This window comes from Acomys russatus, chromosome 14, assembly GCF_903995435.1.
Source record: "Acomys russatus chromosome 14, mAcoRus1.1, whole genome shotgun sequence".
NCBI classification, from domain to species: domain Eukaryota; kingdom Metazoa; phylum Chordata; class Mammalia; order Rodentia; family Muridae; genus Acomys; species Acomys russatus.
In genome coordinates, this window is record NC_067150.1 from 4,237,915 (window position 1) to 4,262,349 (window position 24,435).

The 24,435-nt window shown below is 43.2% G+C and overlaps 1 protein-coding gene across 1 annotated transcript in view; it reads left to right on the plus strand.

Moving 5' to 3' along the window:
* The window catches only part of Mmp20 (matrix metallopeptidase 20), a 38,260-nt gene that overhangs the window by 11,911 nt on the left and 1,914 nt on the right, over positions 1–24,435 (plus strand). The window contains exons 4-8 of the mRNA XM_051155755.1: positions 1,649–1,774; positions 3,101–3,262; positions 4,407–4,548; positions 12,817–12,953; positions 14,108–14,264. Coding sequence (XP_051011712.1) covers positions 1,649–1,774; positions 3,101–3,262; positions 4,407–4,548; positions 12,817–12,953; positions 14,108–14,264 — 724 coding nt within the window. The remainder of the gene's footprint in view (positions 1–1,648; positions 1,775–3,100; positions 3,263–4,406; positions 4,549–12,816; positions 12,954–14,107; positions 14,265–24,435) is intronic.

Genomic DNA, 24,435 nt, shown 5'->3' on the forward strand with positions numbered 1-24,435 from the left:
GCCCAGATCGAGTTGCTGAGAGGAGTGACATTCTGAGCTTGACTGTATTCTAATCTGACATTGCTGAAGGGAGGAAGGAAGAGGAGATCAAGAGAAGCCTGGAACAGCTGTCAGAAATGGCCTTGAACGGAAATCTGGCCCTTGATGGGTCCTGTTCCCGCAAGCATCCAAGGGCATTGGACATTGTAACTAAGGCAGGTTTAGGGGACATGGAGTTGACTTTCTCTTTTAAGCTGGCATTCTGTCCCCTAGCACAAAGGCTGACTAGAGACCAAACAGCCACCTCAAGTCCTCAGAACATGCAGACCTGATTAAAGGACATCACAATTTGTTTTGGCCTGAGAAGTAGCGTATTGAATTTGGGGTGTTGGCTTTAAAAGCCATGAATGGCTAGTGAGATGCCTCAGCCAGGAGAGCACTTGCTGCCAAGCCTGGCTACCCCAGTTCGATCCCAGGGACCTTCATGGTGGGAGAAAAGAACCAACTCCCATGAGTTGTCTTTGATCTCCATGGAAGAGTGAGTCAACCACTCACATGCACATGTACAAAGTAAATAAATTTAGAATTAATTAATGGATTAGTAAAATGAAATATACAATTTTAAGTAAACAAAAAAATTGGGCATTGTCACAGAAGTTTTGAGAGAGCGTGAACAGTGCTCCTGTCACAGTCTTCAAATGTTTCTCTTCTCTGTTAAATTCATAAAACTGCTAACTACAAATGATAGAACAAAGCGCTGACGTCTCCAGGCACTAAGATTTTCCTGACTACTTTTACTTTCAGAGGCTTTACATGCCCAGGTGTATCAGAATTACAATGACATTTTCATTTGATTTTTTTGACACTTAAATTATATTGTTCAATACAAACAGAAAGCACACGTTCAGTTTACTAAAACCCTCTTAAAAGAATCAGATTTTGAAATCTCTTTCAGCCAACAAGTTCATGTTTACTCAGTTTGCTGAGTATAGCATGCATGAGATAGCATGTTGCTCTCAAATGTCCCTCAGTTCTTTCTCCTTCTGTAATCTGTGTGGTAATCTACCATGTACTACTTGGTGAGTTTGCAATGCCTCATTTGAAATATAAAGTAGTCCTTTTTATTTTTCAACTCCTTAACCTATGAACATATATGCTATTAATATAATATTTATATGTTATTATATAATACTTATATTAATACATATCAACAATATAATTAATATTAATACATTTAATATTAAACCTATATTATAAATTATAAGCATATCATAGATATATTGATAATTAATATTCATATATAATTAATGTATTGTGTATTATCACATATAATATAATATATTTATATTATATGTGATAATATATAATTAATATATTGATAATATTAATACATAAGATACATTTTAAATGAATATTAAGGCTTGGCAATTAGAGCACATGCTGTGCTGTACTCCAGCTCCAGGGAGATATGCTGCCCTCTTATGACCTCCTTGTGCAAAACTCCCACAGAAACACACACATACACATAATTAAAAATGGATCTTTAAAAGATGAATATTGAAAATCTTATTTAAGAGTCAATGCTGTCAAGGATGTTGCCCACATTTTATGACCTCCCCCCCCCCCCCGGAATGAGTAGGCCTTGATCCACTTGGTATTTCCTGCCTAGATCATGGGGATTCCTACCCATTTGATGGGCCGCGAGGGACTCTGGCCCACGCATTTGCACCTGGAGAAGGCCTGGGAGGAGACACACATTTCGACAATGCTGAGAAGTGGACTATGGGAATGAATGGTATATATGCACAATTCACCATAACCTGGAAACTATTGTACCTTCTTCTGGGCCTCCATCATGAAACCTTGAGGTTCAACGTCCCTAGCCACCCTTTAACTAGGGGGGCTGGCTAGGAAAAACAAGTAAGCCAAAAATCCAGAAGGGAACACCACAGGGGAAAAGACCCACCCAAGATGAGGCTATAGACTTGCCTGCTCTCTGCTTCTTAGCAGTTAAACTAGAGAGCCATGCCCCTCCCAATTCACAGCTGGCTTCTTTTTCAGGCACGCCAGATTTAGTGCTCCTTGCCTCTATGTGGAAATGGACTGTATTTAGAAATGACCCCCCAAGAAATGAATTAGTACTCTCCTAAAGAGTGTAATGGTGGGTGGTATAAACTTTCCGGAATGACATTCATGTCATCTAGGCATCTTCAGTGTGAAACACATGAATGAAAAAGAGGAGGCTGTAGCTGGGTGTGGTGGCACATGGGGAGGCAGAGGCAGGCAGATCTCTGTGAGTTCAAGGCCAGCCTGGTCTACAAAGTGAGTCCAGGACAGCCAAGGCTACATAGAGAAACCCTGTCTCAAAAAGCTAAAAAAAGAAAAAGAAAAAAGAAAGAAAGAAAGAAAAGAGGAGGTTGGTACATGTCCCTCCACATGCACACTTGGATATAGTCATTATAATTCTAACTTTGATGTCAATTAAATTTAAAAATCTCAATTCCTGGTTCTACCAGCTGTTAACTGTAAGCATAGGTAAATTATTTCAACTCTCTGAACTTAGTTTCCTCATGGTGTTGATTAACACGTCAAATGTGTAAAACAGTTAGCTATATGAAAGCTATTTATTTTGAAGCAGTAAGTTAACCTTTTCATAAGTGAATTCAGCTTTATGTGTGAGCCTTTAATCTACCTATAGCAAAAGAGAATTTGATCTCGTATTATGTTCAATTTCTATTGAGTGTTTTTTAATAAAACCAATTTATAGTAAAAAAAAAGGAAGTAGGTTGTAATAACAGAATGTGATTCAAGTATTTAGAATCCAAATCTATGCATTATTATAAATGTCGTGGCCACCACTGCATGGCTCTTTGCTACCCCTCTATCATGCATCGCTGACAATGGGAAGTGGAGTGTTCACATTTACCTGTCTGCCCCATTACCCCAAGGACAAAGGAGCTAGAATAGATGGGGGTCAGAAAATCCAGCTGCTAGGACAGCACCAACCTCTGAAGCCATTCATGGGAAAGGGAGAGAGCCGTGATGTGGGCACATTCTCCTGTAAGACAAGAGAATGAAAACAGGAACCTGCATTGATGCTTTTCTCTCTCATGTGGTTTAGGGTTCAACTTATTCACCGTTGCTGCTCATGAATTTGGCCATGCTCTGGGCCTGGGCCATTCTACAGACCCGTCAGCACTGATGTACCCAACTTATAAGTACCAGAACCCCTATCGGTTCCATCTCCCCAAGGATGACGTGAAAGGGATCCAAGCATTATACGGTACGCTCGCGTCACCATCTCTAACCCTGACAGTGATGGGCATTTGGCCTCCAACTTAGAAAAAGTGTATTTTTCCACTAGTTACTTGCTTAGATAAGATGACCAGTGACCGCCACAGCCTTGTCTGCTTGAAAAAAGCTTATGCAGCATTTAGGAACATTGCATCTTTCCTAAGATGCCTTTACCTCTCCCTTCCAGAGCATTCTGGCTGTGAAAAGCCAAAGAAAATAGTCCATGTGCCTAATTTTCCAAAGCAAATTAAAATTTATGCATTGGAAGATAGGTGGTAAATATATTTTATAGCACACACACACACTTACTTCTTTATAGATAAGTAGTCTTTAGCTCCCTAAAAGTAGCAATAATGATGCTAATAATCTACCCCTCGACTATATAGTCAATCTGCTGCTTATGACACGTGGTCATACTTGTCATCCATGCCCTTTTCATGGCAAGGTCGGTTCATAAGTGACAGTTTTGAAGAGCAAAGGCAGTAAGGATCCTAAGATATTTTTAGCTATCAAATTAATTATGTGTAACAATAAAAATAGCAATCACCTGTTACATAATACGTTTCACTAATTATTTGAAAATTTCACACATATATACAGTGCCTTTTGATCACATTAACTTCTCACACCTCTGCTCTCTCCTCCCAGATTCATGGGCTCCCATAGACTCCTCCCAACTCCATGCCTCCTTATTTTACAACCCGCTAAGTCCAATTTGTATTGCCTGAGCAATATTTGGCTTAGTAAAGTCCACACCCATAGACAAAATTGACTTTCCAGTAGGCATCAGCTTTTAATAGTTAAGAAACTTAACTATTAGCCATGTATACTTAATACTATACTTAAGGTGTTACTTAAGTGTCACACAATAGTCACAGGTAGATCCTACTAGTACCCTTCCCAATTTACAACTGATGTAACCAAGGCTTTAAAAAAACTAAATTATCTGTTTCATATCGCACAACTAACAGCTAGAGATGCTGAGATTCAAAGCCAGGTCTCCCTACCATGGATAGCCATCTCCTCCAGACGCTGGTGTTTGCAGTGGGAGTGTGCGCAGGCTTCTAGAGTTCTCAAGAGTAGAAGCATACATGCTCTGAGTTGCTGGCATCACTTTACACTTTGAATCCTAGGACCCCGGAAAACATTCCCAGGAAAGCCCACCATTCCTCATATTCCATCTCACAAGCCGTCCATCCCCGACCTCTGCGACTCCAGCTCATCCTTCGATGCAGTGACAATGTTGGGGAAGGAGCTTCTGTTCTTCAAGGACCGGTAAGACCAAGGAGCCCTCAGGCCTCAGCCCATTGCCAACCAATACCATTGCCTCAATGGCTAAAGATAGTGCAGAAATGCTATTGCCATCTTGAGGGGCAGTAGGGTGAGCAGAGGGGTCTTAGGAGATACACAACTGTGCAAATAACTGTGGGTGGAGTACTGGTTTGTCTGGGCACTTTGCTGAGTGCTCACCAAACAGCTGCTTTGGCGGTAGAGATTAGAATCCATGCAGGGAGTGGTGGCGCACGCCTTTAATCTCAGCACTTGGGAGGCAGAGGCAAGCAGATCTCTGTGAGTTTGAGGCCAGCCTGGTCTACAGAGTGAGTACAGGACAGCCAGAGATGTTACATGGAGAAACCCTGTCTTGAAAAGCAGAAGAAGAAGAAGAAGAAGAAGAAGAAGAAGAAGAAGAAGAAGAAGAAGAAGAAGAAGAAGAAGAAGAAGAAGAAGAAGAAGAAGAAGAAGAAGAAAAGAAGAAGAAGAAGAAAAGAAGAAGAAGAAGAAAAGAAGCCCCAGTGGAGAAGAAATGAAGAAAGAAAGTAGTTAAAGAATAGCAATATGGCTCCTCTAGGCACCAGTCCAAGTGTATCGGGCAGCTGTTGGTTATCATGTGCCTAGTGAGAGGAGCAGCAAGAGTTCATTGATGTTGGTTAACCACAATGAGACAGATGAGAGATGGGTGAATTCATGCATGCATGAATGGGAAGCTAATGGTGGGGGTGGATGGACGATCGAACAGGTCTGCGCATAGGTAGGTAATTCTAACGAAAAGCTCTTCCTAAACTCCTGAGTTTCAAGGCCTCCAGGTTTTTCAATGTCAGTCAGCTGTCATGGTAGATATCTTTTGTCCCCAGACTCTGGCCTCTGAGAAAGGCTGACAGTTGTCCTCACGGTACCTCTGTGCTTCCATGGAAGAAAATGGAAACATAGCAACACTCACCTACATTCTTTTCTTTACTGAGGAGGAGATGTCATAGTACCAGGATAGACAGAGGACCTCAGGAATATATTTGCAACTTTTTTTCCTTCATTGGAAAAGTGCTCATTTGGTCCACATTGGGTACCAAGAATTGTCATAGTGTCAAAATTACAGAAGCAGATCTGCCTTGACACAACATTCAAAATGCACCTCAGGGGCAGGTCTGTACAGCAGTTGCTACCATACAACCTGGTTTAAACCTCAAGTCTTGTATAAGCAGGGCATGGTAGCACACATCTGTAATCCTAGCCCTGGGGAGGTAGAGTCAGGAGGAACAGAAATTCAAGGTCAGCCTTGTCTGTACAGAGTTTTGAGGCCAGCCTAGGCTGCAGGAAAATGCTCAAGCATTTTTCTTTATTTTCATCATTGCAAGACAGAAACTCAGAAGTGAGAGCTGAGCCCAGGAGTAAGGGCACCCTCAGGTGTTGGAACTGTGTGAGGAGTGAGGATGCTCCCAGGAGGCCAAGCTGTGCTTGGAACCAAGGAAGAGCAGTGAGGTCCATGGAGGGTTCCTGAAGGGGCAACAGCTGAGAGATGTGCTCTTTGTTTCGGAAGAGATTATTATAAGAATACTTTTTGTTTATTCAGGAAAGAGAGGCTGGGGTGTGGTAGCATGTGTCCCTTATCACTTAGGAGCTAGGCAACAGGATCATGAGTTCAAGGTCAGCCTGCAGGGGAAAGAGAAAGAGGGATTAGAATGTACCCAGAAACCTTCTGTCCACAATACAACACTGTAAAGCTGGGCATGGTGGCGCACATCTTTAGTCCCAACACTCGGGAGGCAGAGACAGGTGGATCGCTGTGAGTTCGAGACCAGCCTGGTCTACAAAGTGAGTCTAGGACCGCCAAGGCTACACTGAGAATCCCTGTCTCGAAAAACCAAAAAAACAAACAAACAAACAAATAAATAAATCACTGTGCTCTGACTGCCATAGAACATGGTAGGGACTTGGTTACTTACAACAAAATCTGTTTCTCACAGTTCTGAGGGGTTAAGATGGAACCTCGGAGTGGAGTTTCACTCTGGAGTCTCTTTTCTTGGTTTGTACAGGCAGCTGCCGACTTCTTTTGTTCTCTCTCTTTTACACTTATTTACTGATTTCTAATATGTAGGTGCATACGTGCCATGACGTGCCTGTGGATATCAAAGGGCTGCTTGGTGTTGACTCTGTCCTTCCACAGTGAGGAGCTTGGGGCTTGAGCTCAGATTGGCAGGCTTGGTGTTAAGCATCTTTACCCACTGAGCCATTTCATCAACCTTGGTGTCTCTTTTTATAAGGGCACTGGGCTCACCCCCATAATTCTTGAGGTAGTTCTGTTTTTGTTGATTTGGCTTTTTTTTTTTTTTTTTAGATGGATTTTTGTGTTGTCCAGATCAGTACCAAACTCCAGAGCGCAAACAGTTCTCTTGAGTACTAGACTGTGGCCATCACAGGCAACATGCCTGTCTCTGAAGTAGCTCTTCTCTCAGATACACCAGTCTGAGAGGGCCTCCCTCATGACCACACAGCTCTGCTTTGCTTTGAGCCTGCCATAAAGAACTTTTGACTTTGGCAGCTTTCACTTTATAAAAAAAAGTAAACCTAGTAAAATTGGAAGAAATGATCCCAGGGCATAGTGAGGGCTGGGCGGGACAGCCTGGGACCCAAGGTTGAAGGGTGGCTGAGGGAATGTAGTCCCATCAGAAGGCTGAGGCAGGGGGAGGAGACAATGGTGGCTGTCAAAGAGTACACAGGGTAAAATGGAAAGGGTAGCTAGAGAGCTAAGAGTGTAAGAATTTTGGCAACAGACTCAAAAAAGAATTTCAAAGATGCTTGAAGACAGGACAAGGTGTCAGTGGAGAAAAAGAAATACAAAATAGAAAGGAGAGAAGAATTCAGAACTGCAGGCATTAGATCATATACGTGAAATCACGTTTCCCATGATCCTATGGGATGGAGGAAGACACACCTAACCCATCAAAGAGCCACCGGCCTGCATATTGTGTCTGGAGCTCTGCTTTTTCTTTTCTTTAAAAAAAAAAAGATTATTCAATTTTATTCATAGTATATATGTGCAACCATTTGCAAGCCTGGCCCTAGGATGGCCAGAAGAGGGTGTCACGTCCACTGAAACAGGAGTTAATGGAAGGCTGTGAGCCTCTGTGTGGGAGCTGGGAATTGAACCCTGATCCTCTAGAAGAGCAGCCAGTGCTCTTCACCACTGAGCCATCTTTCCAGCCCCAAGCTCTGTCTTTCCAATGAGGGCTGCTGCCTTAGAAGAGCACAGGTGGTGGTGTGCTAGTTTACGCTGGTTTTCATGTATTAACAATCCAGACAAAAGGACAGTTGGTGAGCCAAGACCTCTGCCTGTCTGTCACTTGTAAGCTCTCTCTTCTGAGTGAGGATGGGTCCGTCTTTGTCTTTGTGGGCTGTGGCTTTTGACGACGTAACCCCCTTGCTCCTCGTGTGGGTAGAATTAAAGCTGTGGTGCACATTCTTGACCATGTTTAACCCACACCACTCCCCACACCTGGGTTTTGTCTTTTATAAGCTTCACTTTCTGGACTTTGGTTGATTTCCTGACCCGTGAAGCAACTGATTAGTAAACCTCAAAATGAACGTCTTCTCAGCCAATGATGTGATGGTATGTAACTCAAAGTTTTCAGGAGTAAATTTAGAAGGAACCACACCCATACTGGTAAACTGTATGTTTGAAACTTATGTAGAGACTTTCTCGGTTCTCTTCCGATCATGAAAATCTTTTAAATTTTACATACCATCAATTAATAGCCTTGTAGAGTTAACAGTATGCCTTTTTAAATTTTATGCGGGTACCTGGAAGTGCTAATAAAATATGAGATTTTATAAAGCACTTTTTCCGCTGTTCAAGTCGGGCTAGTTGTAATGTTGAAGTCATCACTTTTCCCTGCTAGACTGGGAGCCACCTTAGTGGTTAAGCCCTCAGCCCGTGTGCTTTGGGCAGCAGGCTCAGTCAGCCCCAGCGCTGCTCTGAGGGTGAACCGCTCTTACAGAACCATCATTATCAAAGGGTACCCTGACTTTGAAGATGCAGTAGAGATCAAGTAAAGTGCAGTCGCTCCTTCAGCATCAATCATTTTAGAAAGTGAACGAGCGCCAATAACACCGTGTGCACCGAGAAATTAGAGAGCAGACGGGAAGAAGGCAGCATGCGGCTGGTGATTAGTGCCGGGTGGGAGAGAAAGGGAACAAAGGATAAGGTCAGGGAAGATGAGGCAGCCCTGGCTGGAGGTGGATGAAAAGTAAAAGTGGTACAGAGATGCAATCAGGTATCCTAAAACCATCCCAGCTCTCCAGTCCCTGGTGTTCCCCAGGTCTGATAGAAGATGCTGTTCACGCCTCTGGGCAGCCTTTCACTGGCCAGGCTGAGAATTCTGGTCCCATCCATGTGGACGATCCTTCCCACCTTGTGCTGTCAGTACATCTGATTAGATCCCCACCTCGCTGAAGATGTTATGGCAGTCACCACAAGTTCCTCCCTGCTTGTCTAGAGGTATTTAGCCGGCCAGGTTTCTCACACAGTACAGTGGAGATTGCTCTGGGTCCCTGTTTATCCCATCGGCAGAGAGTAAGACCAGTACCTCTCCACAGTTGAGTGGAGAGTGGGATATGACTTTCTCACGTACTCTGGTGCCTCACATTTGACCATGTCCCCTGGAGGGGGAGACCTGGTGGCACTCAGAGGAAGGACAGCAGGTTATCAAGAAGAGACTTGATACCCTATGAGCATATACGGGGGACATAATCCCCCTCAGGAACAGTCATAGGGGAAGGGAATAAGGGGAAAATGGGAGGGAGGGAAGAATGGGAGGATACAAGGGATGGGATAACCATTGAGATGTAACAAGAATAAATTAATAAAAATTTTTTCAAATTAAAAAAAAAAGACCAGTACTTCAATTTAAGACAAACTTTATTTAAGTACTTGCAAGTACTGGACTTTCCGGCCAGGTCCATTCCTGGGTTCCCAGAAAATGGCCCCGAGTCACAGTTTGCAGCGGCATAAAAAGGCAACCCCCCCCCCAATTCACCGCATTTGCCTTCGGGTCCAGAGAGAGGCAATCACAAATCCTGATGTGCTCCTCTCTGGCCTGTGTACCTCCTACGTACATCTAATGAGGGGTAAGCGTAGATGCTGACGTACTTCCTCCCGGTGTCCCTCCGGCACACACATAATCAGGCACATCCAATGTGGTTGGTCAAACAAACTTGTTTAGGGAAGCAAAAAGCCTGGGGCTTATTATCTCCCGTAAACAATAGCCTCCAGCATTTCAGAAAAGTGCCTGTCCTTGGACAAGGCCGTATAGATAAGAGGCATTTCCGCTTCATGGATCCCTTGGACCTAGTCATTGAAACTTTGGCCCTTTACAGTCTCAAGAATTCACAGTTCCAGGTTGCCCTAGCATCTCCCCTTCCTCTGCCAGGGCACAACTTTTAACTCTCTTCTCCCTGGTTTTCTGCTCTTTAGAATGTCTGTTACTGGAAGTCAGAGCAGATTTTCAAAGGTCTTAGGCCATGGTCTCAGTCTGGCAGGCAGCTGGAACGTGAGAGCTCCCCAAAGCACCACCACCCCTCTGGGATGGAGTCTGGACTTTCTTCCCTCTTCTACGCTATTTCACTTTGTAATTGGAACCATCTCCTATGTCCTCTGATAGCTGTTACCTAACTTTTCCTGGTTTGTTCCTGGGGATCCTGGCCGGCCATGTCTGCATGTCTTCTGTGTCCTGTTTTTCTCTCTTTGTATCCCACGGCCTGATCCCAAGAGAACTAGGAGCAACTAGAAGCATCCAGAACAGGAGAAAGGCACCTCTTCCTCCGTGAGGAGCAGGAAAGGACAGAGAAGCATAGTCAAGGAAGGTGCAGCTAATGTGGAGGAAGACGGTGTGAGTTCTGGTGCAGCTGGGGCTGAGCTGTCCTCACTATCTGAGAAACGGGATGAGGGCGTCTCCTGAGAGAGAAAGGCATGGATCTGCCTAGGCAGGCTTCGAACAAGGAAGGTCACAATACTCCATAGAGCAGGCAACTGAATGTAGAGAAAGCAAAAGCTTGCCAACAGCGAAATGTTTCTGAACAGGCAGAGGCCAACAATTCAGCTAAAACTCCACCCTGTGCCGGGTCCCTGGTGTGGCCGGCACTGCTCCCCTGTGCTGTGCTGTGCTGTGCAACTTCATCACAGTCTCAGTTCTGAACTCACAACATGCACAGGTTGCACCGGGTATGACGTTGTTATGAATTTCTGTGTTATTATTGTGTGTATAACATTTTCTACTTTTATAATAGTTTATGGAAAAACAAAGGTTTTTAAAAACATGTTTCTAGGGTCACCATCCATCTTATGGAAGTATCAAATTAAAGCATCTCTGGGTTGTTCTGTGTTAGACAGCAAGCAGCTCATTGGAGGGCATTATTTGTTTTCCTCATTAATGAGAGATAGAAAAAAATATATCTCTGCCAAATAAACTTAAAATTAAGATAAAATTCTTTGTGATTTATCACCAATAAACGTTTATCATATACATGGTTATTTTATATGCCTATATACCTAGCTGACTTAAAATTTTCCCAAAAATAAGAGTCATACTTGAGGAAATTTTTAAGAAAACATTCAGACTGGGAGGTAGTTCTATCACGCAGCAAGATCCAGAACTCAATTCTGCCCCACCCCGCCTCGACACACACATACACACACACACACATACAAAAGTTAGACATGTGCCAGGCACTATGCTAAACCCCAGGATAAAAAGATTAGTAAGCCGTGATCCTGCCTTCAAAATACCAGAACAGGCACAGACAGAGGCCAAGGAGAAGGCTGTCAGTATGTTAGTCTCAAATTGAATGAACTAGTTAGCGTTCTAGTGATGGGAAATGGAAATTTCATAAACTGAAATTCCTTGATCAAATACATTCTGCTCAGCCCTCTAACATTAGCTGACTAATGTCTATTAAATCTTGATTGTGCTGCACAGGATTAGCTACCAGGCACACAAAGAGAAACAGTGGCGATAAATATCAGCTAGTTGGTCGTATCAAGTCCTACTGTTTTTCTTTCTTTATCAAAGATTAGGTTACAGACTGCCGGCATCCATCTGCTTTAATACATAATTCCTGTACGTCCTGCCCTGTCCTTTGCCAGCAAGCCTCACTTGGGGGGTGGGGTTACATTTTATATTCTTAGTTCAAATTTAATTCATCTTTTGCTCCAATCTGCCACTTAATCCATGTTCTATTGTCTTATTGTCTATCAAACATGTTTTCATACCCACTAGTTTATGAAAAGTTTTCAAGATAACAGATTCCTTTGGGAAATAGTGATAATTTACGTAGTAGACAGCACTATATAAAATATATCACTGCATGGAACATGTACCTTGTCATGGACTGTTTAAAGCAGTGTCACCACGCTAAGTCCACTACGTCGGCTACTCTCACTTCCCAGACTGAACTATGACAACCAACACTGTCATCAGACAGTATCAAAGTTTGTGTCCCCACGAGCACAAATTTTGAATTAGAATGATGACTCTGCTTCAGTTTAGTCCTCACAACATCTTCAATAGTTTAAATCAAAATTGATCCAGCATGAAAATTAAGATCCTAACACCTGGGAAGATCTCCAGAAACATGTTGGCTGCCTGCCCTATTAACCATTGCTGAGTTCTAGTACTTCAGATGACAAGTAGAGTTTAATTTTTTTTTTTTTTTGCCTAGTCATTTGTTCAGTTTGCAGTTTATTTTTGAGATCTTAATTTTTAAAAGATCAGAATGGAATAAGAAGGAGAAATCTGTATGTAGCGATCTTTGGGACCAAAGGATGTGTTCAATGGATATCCCACTACTCTACCATTCATGTTTTGAATATTGTCAAATAAATGGAAGAAAATCTCAAAGGTGCTAATACAATGAAAAAGAAGAAGAAACTCTTTGTAAGCTTAAAAAAATGAAAATCAGACAGCAGTACACCATGGAATCCAGGATACAAGAGGTGGAAACCCACACACCGGAGACCAACAGTCATCCTGAGTGAGTTGACAGTCAGCCTGGAATTCATAAGACCCTGTCTCAAAATAATAAAAATAAAAATAGTAGTGGTGATGATGATGATGTGTTACTCTCTAAAACCTAGCAAACGGAACAGGGGGTTTCACGATGTTCTCTGCCGTGTCGCTTACAGTGTCTTTTTAGTTTGTGCACTTTAAGATCTCAACCAATACTTGATATTGTTTTGTTTTGTTTTGTTTTGTTTTGTTTGGCCCCACCCAATAGGATTTTCTGGAGAAGGCAGGTGCACTTGGCAGCAGGGATTCGGCCCAGCACCATCACTAGCTCCTTCCCGCAGCTCATGTCTAACGTGGACGCAGCTTATGAGGTGGCTGAGCGGGGCATTGCTTTCTTCTTCAAAGGTACCTACAGATCCCTCGAGGAAGGAAATGCCAGGACTTTGGTGGCACACCTTTGTCACCTCAGTGATCTTGGGGCAGGGTTTAGTTGCTCCTTCTCAGCTTGGGCACTAGGTGTCACTCAGTGCTGATGTAGCCATGGAAAGGAATGACCCTGCCTATCAGCCATCCCCAGCACCAGCCTTTGAGTTTAGTGGGCACCGTGCTGCATGGCCAGGGCTAGAGAGCTTAAACAGGCCCCTGGCTTCTCTCTTAGAACAGCGTGGCACACTCCTTCGTATTCTACTGGCCTGCGCTACATGAACTGCACAAACAGAACACAATTCAAAAACTCTTTCCTCTCTGTTCTCATGAGAGTTGGGAGAATCTTCTTTGTGACTTATTCTGTCAAATCTTTCTCTGATTCGTCAGTTTGTCTGCCCTTCATTTTCAAACATGGGTTGTCCCTTCTACCAACTAACTTTACCTTCATTGTAGTTTATGGGATTGAAGGTGTGTACTAAGGGCCTGTCTGTATTCCAGCCAGGGAGATTAAAAGGTGTATCATTCCAGTGGGATCACACAGACCTAGGTCTTTGGCTGTGATCCCTTGTCAGAGTCGCCATGTTGCTAGATGAAAATTCCTCTACACACAATCATATTAATATTGCTGCTTTCTCAAGGTATAACTGTAGGCTTGCCTCCAGGGAAATGTGAGGCCTGTTGCTATTCAAATTGAGTAACTAGATTCTTCCATCTACATGAACTAGCCCCAGTCATAACTGTCCAGAATAGAGTAAACACACTCACTTCCTGAGCAAAACGTATGGTGCATGTTACAGAGCCGCTGAAGTGTACGTAAGGTGCGTGTTACAGAGCCGCTGAAGTGTACGTATGGTGCGTGTTACAGAGCCGCTGAAGTGTACGTACGGTGCGTGTTACAGAGCCGCTGAAGTGTACGTAGGGTGCGTGTTACAGAGCCGCTGAAGTGTACGTAGGGTGCGTGTTACAGAGCCGCTGAAGTGTACGTATGGTGCGTGTCACAGAGCCGCTGAAGTGTAGGTATGGTGTGTGTTACAGAGCCACTGAAGTGTACGTATGGTGCGTGTTACAGAGCACTGAAGTGTACGTATGGTGCGTGTTACAGAGCTGCTCTAGACTCCAACCTCTGTTTCCAGGTCCCCACTACTGGATTACACGGGGATTCCAGATGCAAGGGCCTCCTCGGACAATTTACGACTTCGGGTTCCCAAGGCGTGTGCAGCGAATAGATGCTGCTGTGTACCTCAAGAAGCCTCAGAAGACTCTTTTCTTCGTGGGAGAGGAATACTACAGGTGCGGCTTCACCCTTTTATTCTTGACGTGTACTTCATGGGAAGGAAAAAAAAATCTTTTGCAAAACCTAAGACAGGCAACTTCACAGCAGGCCTGCTGACTTCTGGCCATAGGCAAGTCTTTAAGATGCAGAAGTATACAGTCGGTCACCTGCTTGTCTGTAGGACCAACATCCTAAACCTCAGTGAATTCATTAACTGGGCCCAGTGACCTGAAAGAGTGAAAATAATGTCCCAGGAGTCATAACTACCCGGTAGAAATGCCTGAGTTGGACAGACTCCACCATTACATAAAATAGATCTTAGAAATTCTTCTGATTTGGGGCAAAAATAAAGATGGTGACAAATGTGGCCCTTTTGGGGAGAGAGTTCTGCTTAAAGGAAATTCTTATGGAGAAGTCATTCAACATATATTAGTACATAAATACTCACATGGAGGTAGCTGTCTATAACCCCATGGCTGTCCGACAGGAGTCTGCATAAAGCCTGGCCCAGCATCCAGGCAGCACACTTAGGGCTGCACGGCAGCTACCTGCTAAGGTTCTGTCTTGAGATGACTGTTATGAGATGTGAGGCTCTCTGCCAAGTACTCTCAATGCTCACCTCAGCTTGCACCCTCACTTCCATTCTCTCCTTTCTGTTGTTCATTTTCCTTAAAATCAAACAAGAAGCAAAAATGGTTTTTAAGCAGGTGGCTGTGGCAAACACCTTGTGTCCATGGTGGGGCCCTGGAGGAAAGCGAGGGAGCAGAGCACCCAACTTTGTTGAGAAAGCTTTCATTTAACTTTATTCCCCCCTCTCTCTCTCTCTCTCTGTGTGTGTGTGTGTGTGTGTGTGTGTGTGTGTGTGTGTGTGTGTGTGTGTTGAGACAAGGTTTCTCTGTGTAACCCTAGATGTTCTCGAACTCGCTCTGTAGAACAGGCTGTCTTCAAACTCAGAGATCTGCCTGCCTCTGCCTCCCAAGGGCTGGCATGAAAGGTATGCACCTCTACTCCTGCCATTGCTTTGTGTCATCTCTCTTAAGTAACCATTTGCAAAAGAAATTGACAAAAAAATTCCTATCTTCTCCCACCTGACTAATATTTTCATTTTCAATCTGGACAAAAGAAAGTAACACATTCAAAGGAAATATATATATATATATGGGGGAGGGAGGGAGAGGATGTTTTGATTACTATTATTTTATGAAATGCCAAACAAATGTTGGCCCTACTGAGCCTCCCTGGCCCCAGAGAGCCCTGTAACATTGCTCAGAGCACTGAGGAGAGCTTTCTGAGAGAACCGTGGCTGCAAGTCCAGCATAAACCACTGTGCCAGCTCTTTTCTCCCAACACTTTCTGTCTAAAACATACTCCTGAAATTCATCAGAGGACATAGCAGCATCTTCAGGCTATAGTTCTCTCCTCAGACTTTCTCTAAGACCAGCAGACACATGCTGTGCCAATGCGGCTGACAGGCTGACAGCTGAGCAACCTGACTCCCATGGGGGAGTTTCAGTAAACCAGATGGACAGATGCCTTGGATGAGCATGGGGCCGGGGGAAGAAGTGCACATGAGGATTGTTCGGCCTGTTTCTCAGTGTTGTGTGATCTCACTGGAGGGCTTGCCTGCACTCTCACAGTCTCTCTTCCCTCTAATCTGTCCCCCACCCACTAGTATAGCGGGATGGCAGTCTGGTGAGGGCAGAAGTCTCAGATTCTCTCTGGACTGGAGGTTAAGGAAGGAAGCGTCTCTGATTTAGTGATCTCTAAGTCAGCATCATGTCTTTCAAGGTGGCTCTCTGTGACTGTCTGTTAAGGAAGAATCTTTGTTTGTGTATTCGTTTGTTCATTTATTTACTTGTGTTATTGGGGGGCACACATACCAGGGCACCCCGTGGAGGTCAGAGGATGACTTGCCAGGCTTGCTTCTCTCATTCCACCTTGGGAGTCCTAGAGTTCACCTCCTGCTGTGAGGCCTGACTGTAGGTGCATGTATCCACTGAGCCATCCCACCAGCGCGGGGGGGGGGGGGAGGGTCTTTATGAGTTCTTACAAAGCTTCTTTTCCTTCCATTATCAATGGCTAATTGCCCTGCCCCCTTCAGTGCTCTCTTTTATCTACCAATGGCAACAGGATGATGGTACCAAAGGGTTTTCATGGGGTGGGAGTGCCACCGTCTGCATCATCATTTCTTATGATCAAGGGTTTTGAATTGCTGTGGAGTGATTTGCATATCCACAGGCCCCTCTCCTTTCCTTTGGCCCTGGTCATGAGGACACAGCCTGTGTATAAAGTGGGCTGAGTTGGCACTGCCACATTCTCCTTCCTGGATGGCTGTGAGACTGGAAGATGCTTTTATTTAAGGATTTTTATGGTTAATTACTATAGAGAAACAAATAATAAATAGCAAAAGTAAGATTACTAAAGCGAAATTAAAGTCACTTGTCTTAAAATAAGACAAAGCTCATTGTTAAATCACTTCAATAAACCTAGTTTTTGGGTATGAGTACCCCACAGGCTCTCTACTGAAATCTTGATGCTCAAAAGAAGGCACAGCATTCCCAGCTAAGAGTGAGCGCGGCAGGACTGCGGACATATCTCAGAAGTAATGTGTTCCCTTATCAAGTCTGAACCCTTGAGTTCAACCGCCAGCATCCTTATAGCAAGGTTAAGGTCCTTAGTCCCCAGTGTAGCAAACACAAGACAAAAAAGAGACATGAGCAGGAATAAGATAGCCCTAGTGTTTAAGATATTTACTAATGCCCCTTTTCTATAGATGACATGGGTCTCTGCAGAAAGTAATAGGTCAGGCGATGGTCAGACAATTGCTCTGTTTCTCTATTTGCAAAGTAGAGGCAGAAACTGTACTTAACTTCACAGAGTCACCAAACTGAAAAAGAAAAAGATGCCTGTCACCTGATGTGTACCCACAAATCATCCAACAGCCCATAGTAACTCTATAGATAACTGACTAACAAGTTCAGGTGTAAGAGGGCGCTCAGTGGAGAAGGCGTGGCTTCCAGGGAGCCAGATCAAAGAGGAAACAGGCAATCTAGCAAAGGTATCAGGAAAGAGTCCCCAGGCGAACTGACGACTGCTTCCGTGTGAAGCTGCGGGGGAGTTTCCCAGGCAGGAGTGGGTGAGGCAGGTGGCTTCCAGGCAGAGAAAGCAACTGAAGTAAGGCAGGCAGTAAGAAGCGGTGGTGAGTGCTGGGGAAGTCACCGCCAATGAGTCACTCAGCCACAGGAGAGGAGAGGTCCAAGACAGGCAGGGTAGAACACATCGGGAGGACCTGTGGCTTTCCGCAGAGCCCCATGTCAACTCTGTAGAAAAGGGGGCATTAATAAATACCTCAAATAAACAGTTAACTCACCATGTCATGTGACATAGAAATATCACTCTGTCAGCAATGTGACATGACTAAAATTCAAAGGCGAGAAGCCACAAAGCCACAGAAAGCCTATTCAAAGTGTTCAAAGAAGTAATTCCCAACCAAAAATGTTACATGTAGCAAAGCAATGTTTAAGCACAAAGAGAGGCTAGGCAAGGCGGTGCATTCTGTTAGTCCCAGCCTTGAGAGGAATGGGCAGGGGATGTCTGTGAGTCTGAGGTCAGCCTGCTTTACACAGTAGGTTCCATGCCAGCCAGAGATACATAGAGAGAGCCTCTTTAAAACAAATATGAGGTCAATGGATACATAGATAGAAACAGAATATTCTCAAATAAACCAAATCTGAGAGAATTTGTGGCTCACTGCCTTGTCTTACAAGAAATAATGAAGCTATTTATGCTGAGGGCAAGTAATCCTATACAACACACACTCACACACCCACATGTGCACACACACACTCACACACATACACTCATTCACATGGCACCAGAAAATGTAATTATGTAATAACAGAGTAATATAAATGTCCTTCCTCTTCCGTCTTCTCTTAGCTTATTTGAGAATCAGTTTAATTAACATATACATACATGCACATAATCATATTGTGGACTACGACACACACACACACACACACACACACACACACACACACACACACATTCACCACTGCAGGTGTGGAAGAAAAGGTGTTTTGAGCTACGGAAATGACACTAAAGGATAACACACATTTGCAGACAGTGTCAAACAAGACGGCTGGTGTGGCAGGGGAAAAAAAAAAAAGCAGATAGTCCTTGTGTTCTTGTCCCCCAGCATCATTACAACACATGCAACCATATAAAATTATAGCTACAAAATGATTTACAGCTTGTAATATATATCAAAGGAACACAGAAAGAACGGGAATCCAGGGGAGCTTCTGAGAGGCATATCTCAGTCTCAACTGAATTAAGGTCCACGGGTGTGTGTGCATGTGGAGGCCAGAGGACAGCCCTAAGTAGTGCTGTTCTGACACGGTCTACCTTTTTCTTGCCTTCCTGGCCTGGGACTTGCTAAGCAGAACCGCAGGGGATCCGTTCTGTCTCTCCCTTCCTAGCACTGGGATAATAAGTGTGTGCCGCCATGACCAGCTTTCTGTAGGGATGCTGTGGACTGGCCTTGGATGCCTAGGTGAGCAAGGCAAGCCTGTCACCAAGTGAGCCATGGTCTCAGGCCTGGAAGCTGAATTTTTAAGGTGAAGACATGCATGGAGTTAAGCATAGTACACAGCGTGCCTGTGATCCTCACACTAGAGAAGTGGAGGCAAGAGGACAAGAGTTCAAGGCCAGCCACAGCTGCATAGGGACTATGACGCCAGCCTGGCCTAAATGAGACTCTGTCTCAAATAAAAACAAAACAAACAAAAACTCTCAATGACTAAAAAAAAAAAAAAAGATGCACATGGTAAGCCCATGAGTAACCACTAATGACACAAGCTAAGAAAATGTTTTAAAAATAAAATGTTGCTTTAGAAATGTTTTACTAATTTTAAAAATCAAGTAAGGAGGAATAGAGGGGAAAAAGTATAACATATGTTTTAAAAAAAACAAAAACAAAAAATGAAACAGCAAGCAAAAGGCTAACTTCGTCAATATTAAATCCAAGTATGGCAGATTATCAGATTAGAAGACCCAATTACATGATGTCTACCAGGGACATTTTTTTAATTTATTTTTATTTTACATCTATTTAATTATTGGAGGGGCGGCCTGCATGCCGAGATCAGAGGACAATGCAGGAGTCAGCTCATGGGTCCTGGATATCGAACTCGAGTTATGAGGCTTGGGGCGATGCCTTCGCCTGCTGAGCTGAGCTGTCTTGAAAGAACGGAAACTGCAGGTGTTTGCTGCCATGCCCAGCTACTTCCTTCTTTTTCTCTTTTATTTAGTTGTATTTTATGTGTACGGTTGTTTTGCTTGCTTGTTTGTGTACCACGTGCATGCAGTGCCTGTGAAGGCCAGAGGAGGGCGTTGGATCCCTGGGACTGGAGTTACTTACTGGTGGCTGTGAGCCTCTCTGTGGGTACTGGGAATAGAACCCAGGTCCTCTGGATGGGAAGCCAGAGCTCTTAACCACTAAGCCATCTTTCTTCAGCCCCTACTTCCTTTGTAATAGCTAAAGATTACCATACTGTAGACTGTTAGTCTAGCTAAAAAGTTATATACAATTTTGCTTCATTTTAAATTTTGGCCTCCAGTGTACTATTGAACCTGCCGACAGCTGGCTTTCTATGGAGTTCAGTTGCTGGGAGGGACTAGGTCCCAGTGGATACCACCATGTCTCATAGATTGTCACAGGGAAACACACTCCACTTGTTAAGAAAATTTCAGGGCTGTAGAGATGGCTCAAAGGTTTAAGAGCACCAGCTGTTCTTCCGAAGGTCCCGAGTTCAAGTCCCAGCAACCACCTGTGATGAGTTCTGGTGCCTTCTTGTGGTGGGCAGGCACACACGTGGGCAGAATACTGTATAAAAATTTTTTTTTTTTTTTAAGAAAATTTCATTGTGATAGTTATTCAAGTGTATTTCCTAATATAAAGAGAAGTTTGTCAGGTCTTACCTAAGAGAATACGTTGCATCATCTCAATCACTGGACGTTGGTTCTGCCTTGCCTAGTGGCGCAAGCACAGCAAACGATGCCTTGTGAGAAAGGACATTTTCAGCTGGGATGTAGCTCAGTGGGAGGAAACTGGCCTAGCAGATGAGGCCTGGCCTTCAACCCGCAGCACCTCAAAGGGACCATCACAGACAACATTTTGTAACTGAAGATGGGTGTAAACAGCTCTTTTTCAGATGTTCTGTCCTCTGATTTTTTTTTCCTCCCTTCTCAACAGAGATATGTTAAATTCCATGCTCTGTTTTCTCATAGTTCTATCAACCTTTGCTTTTTACTGTGGAGGCTATGCTGTGATTACAGGCAAATACATCCAGCGGATGGTATGAGTCTTTCAGCATCGTGATTCGTCCCTGTTTGGGGCAGATGGCTTTTGTTGTTCTGCCCTTAGAGCTGTTCCTTTGGCACTTTTTCTGTTCATGCACAGCATACATTTTTTTATACTTATTCATTTCAATCTTTTTGTTGCTTTATTTTCTGACAAGTGAACACAGTAGTTCGCTTATTGTTTGCTTTCTTTGTTTATAGGAGGTGGTTATTTTTTTTTTTAAACAATGTCTCTCTATGTGTGTCACAATAGCCTCAAACACTCAGCAATGCTCCTGCCTCAGCCTCCTGAGTGATAGGGTTAGAAGCATGTGCCACTATGCCCAGCTAGTACCTTATTTAAATTTTTTTAAAGCATTTAGTTGAAAGCAACTATAACAAAATCTATCCACAGTTTTGAATTATTGGTATTTTTTTTTTTTGTTTTTGTTTGGTTGGTTGGTTGATTGATGGAGTTTTTTTCGAGACAGGGTTTCTCTGTGTAGCCTTGTCTGTCCTGGACTTGATTTGTAGACCAGGCTGGCCTCAAACTCACAAAGACCCGCCTGCCTCTGCCTCTCAAGTGCTGGGATTAAAGGCGTGTGCCACCACCCTAGGCTCTAATTATTGATAATTTGTATCTATTGCCCTGTTTGGCAATTTCTTGCCACCTATACTTTTCCTCAGCCTGTCTTCACATATTAAGCAATCACTAACCAGGCTTGGCAGTTGTCGTCACAGCAATCTGAGTATATTATGTAGATTTGGAGGCATTGTTAGTGCCTGTGGTTTTGGTGATGCTTCTTTAGCCTTATGAAAACAACAGACAGTCTTTGTGGAGACCCAATGCTCCTTAATAGTACTTCTTGTCCCTGTCACCCCACACCTGGAAACCCACATGCGCAGCCCACAAGCTCCTATAAGTCCAGCTGCAGGGCATCTGATGCCTTCTCCTAAGTTCCATAGGCACACATGTGTTTAAATAAAAAATAAAAAAATATTTTAAAAGAACAATTTTATAAATTCTTATAAAACAAGATTTACCCTAGATATTTCAAACAGAAATAATACTGAACAAATAATTTCATAACATTCGAATTTCTCTGGAAGAGTTAGGTCACCAGTGATTTCTACCAAAAAGTTTAAAGAAGAATTAATACCAAATTTTCACAGACTTGTCCAACACATGGAAGAGACCACCACTTAGTTTACTGCATGAGTAAGTCCTTGACTCCAAAATGGAGCCAGGCCATGTGTCACCAGGAGATAAAACTTCAAGTCAACATTTATTTGTAACTGCTAATCCAAAAGTGCTCAGGAAGCATTTAAAAATAATTATACACAAAAGTGAAGAAGGAATTTTATGGGGATGTAAGATTATGCTAATATCCAGAAATCAGATAGAGGCATGTTTTATGCTGGTAGATTAAGAAAAAACATGGGGCCGGGCGTGGTGGCACATGTCTTTAATCTCAGCACTTGGGAGGCAGAGGCAGGCGGATGACTGTGAGTTCAAGGCCAGCCTGGTCTACAAAGGGAGTCTAGCAAAGCCAAGGATGCACAGAGAAACCCTGTCTTGAAAAACAAAACAAACAAGAAAGAAAGAAAAGAAAAACCACGAGATTGCCTTCCTCAAGACAGAAAGGGGGATTGGTGAAGCCTGGCACCATTTTATCATAAAAAAAGAAAATATGACAGTAAAAGAAAAGAATAGAATAGAATAGAAACTTCCTGGGCTAGAACAAGGGGATCTGTGCCAAACCCACAGCTGCCCGCAGACTGGGCGGTGATGACTAATGCTGTCGCCACTAAGATCAGAAACAACACAGAAATCCCCACCCTTCCCAGGCCTGTTAAGTGTTTACAGGAGGTGCCAGCCAGGGCAATTTAAGCAAGAACAAATGAAAGGAAAGTCTCCAGAGGAGGAAGTCAAACTCTTTCTTTTTGTGTGTGATAAAATCCTTTAATAGAAAACATAATTAAGATTCAAAGCAAAACTATTAAAACTAACAAATGCATTCAACAAATTTGCAAGGATGAAAAGAAAATAAAATGAACCATGAAATTTAGTATCAAAGAAATATTTTTAAAATATTTTTAAATTTTTTAATTTAAAAAATATTTAAAAATGAACTTTAAAAGGTGAAGAGCATGTTATCTAAAAACTGAACTATTGAAAAAAGTACACGCAAGCTCTAATTGGAACTACGCGACCTGTCTGTGGGCTGCAAGCCCTCATAGCTTGAAGACACCAGGACTTCTCAATTGATCTGCAGTGTAAGCGCAATACCAGAGTGTCCCTGCTGCTATGTAGAAAGTGGCAGGCTGACCTGAAGTTTTACATGGAAATTCATAGGCCTTTGAATAGCTAAACCTTTGGGAAAGAAGAAAGAATGAGGAGCATTTATATATACAGTCCAGTCCATTCTTCCTGACCTCAAAACTCACAACAAAGAAACAGCAGGCAAAGAAGTGTGGCCATCGTAAGGACAGGTGTATACATCAATGGGATGAAATGTGAGGCCTAGAGTTTGACCCCTATGTCTCACGAGCTGCAGTGGGCATTCGGGGTGCGGGGAGGGAGGGGGAGCAATAGCTTTCTCAATAAATTCTATTAGAATGAGAAAAGAGCCACCCAGAAAAACATGGGTCTGGACTTTTCATAGCATGAAAATTTTAAGCCAAAAGTGGTTAATTACCTCACATATAAATGCTAAAATGAGAAAAACTTTTAGAGAAAAATATAAGCTCAATTACTTTGGATTTGACACTGGGTTCTGAGCTTCATTGAGTTAAAAAAAAAAAAAGTTTTTTGCTTCAAAGAACACTAGCAAGAAAGTATGAGGAAGCCCAGAAAATCAAAAGATCAGGTCCCATATCTGACAAATGACTTCTGTTTTAGAGTCCTATCTCTAGGAAGGCACACCGTCCAGGTACAGTGCGACAAAAGGACCTGACTGGATAGACCTCAACAAATATGTGCAAATGAGATGGCTGCATCACTATCACTGATGGAGGTGAACCAAGCCACAGATGCCACCTCACACACACTAGAAACTGTAGTCAGCAGAAGTTCAGCTACATAGGCAGTTCAGGGCCAGCCTAGGCTCCGTGACAACCCTCTCTCAGAAGAACTAAGCCAAGGCACCGGGAGCCTTGACAAACCCACACTTTAAGTATTACATTAAGTTAGATGAAAGCTCAGGGGTTTTGCCAACATGAGTCTTCAATCACGAATGTGGAGAGGAAGGGCCCATCTGAAAATCTACATCAGATGTCTCTGTACTATGGTGTCACCAAGTCACTGACAATTCGTGGCTATATCCTTTAATCCTCATTAAATTAGACAAGGCAAATGTTCATGAACAAAAGAATCATACTTGCAGAGGACGATTTGTAATTTGGTACCCAGCCTTCATAGACAAGACTTTAGTGATGAGAAAAATACAGCAGCAATTTTAGCAGATTATAACATGTAGTAGATTAGCAAGAAAAATGTTTCTGAAATGTTCAAATTCAGACAATAGTCATTTTGATGAATTATCATGTGGCAGGAATCATGCAGTATAGTTTCCCAGGTTTTCTTCACTCTGTCTCTCCCATCAGATGGGATAACATCAGCCCCGTACCATAAAAGGAAGAGCATCCTTCGTCAGCACCAGGAAGGTCATTAGTAAGAACTCTTTTTTCTTCCCAGCTATGTCCTTCCTGCCTTCCCTAGCGATAGTGATGAGGGACAGAGGTGGTAAGCTGGTAATTTGTTGGTGATGTCCTTAGTTGGTGAAAAGAAAAGCAGATAACTGTGTCAGTGATGCAGAACCCTGGTCCTGTGTCTACATAAAAGGT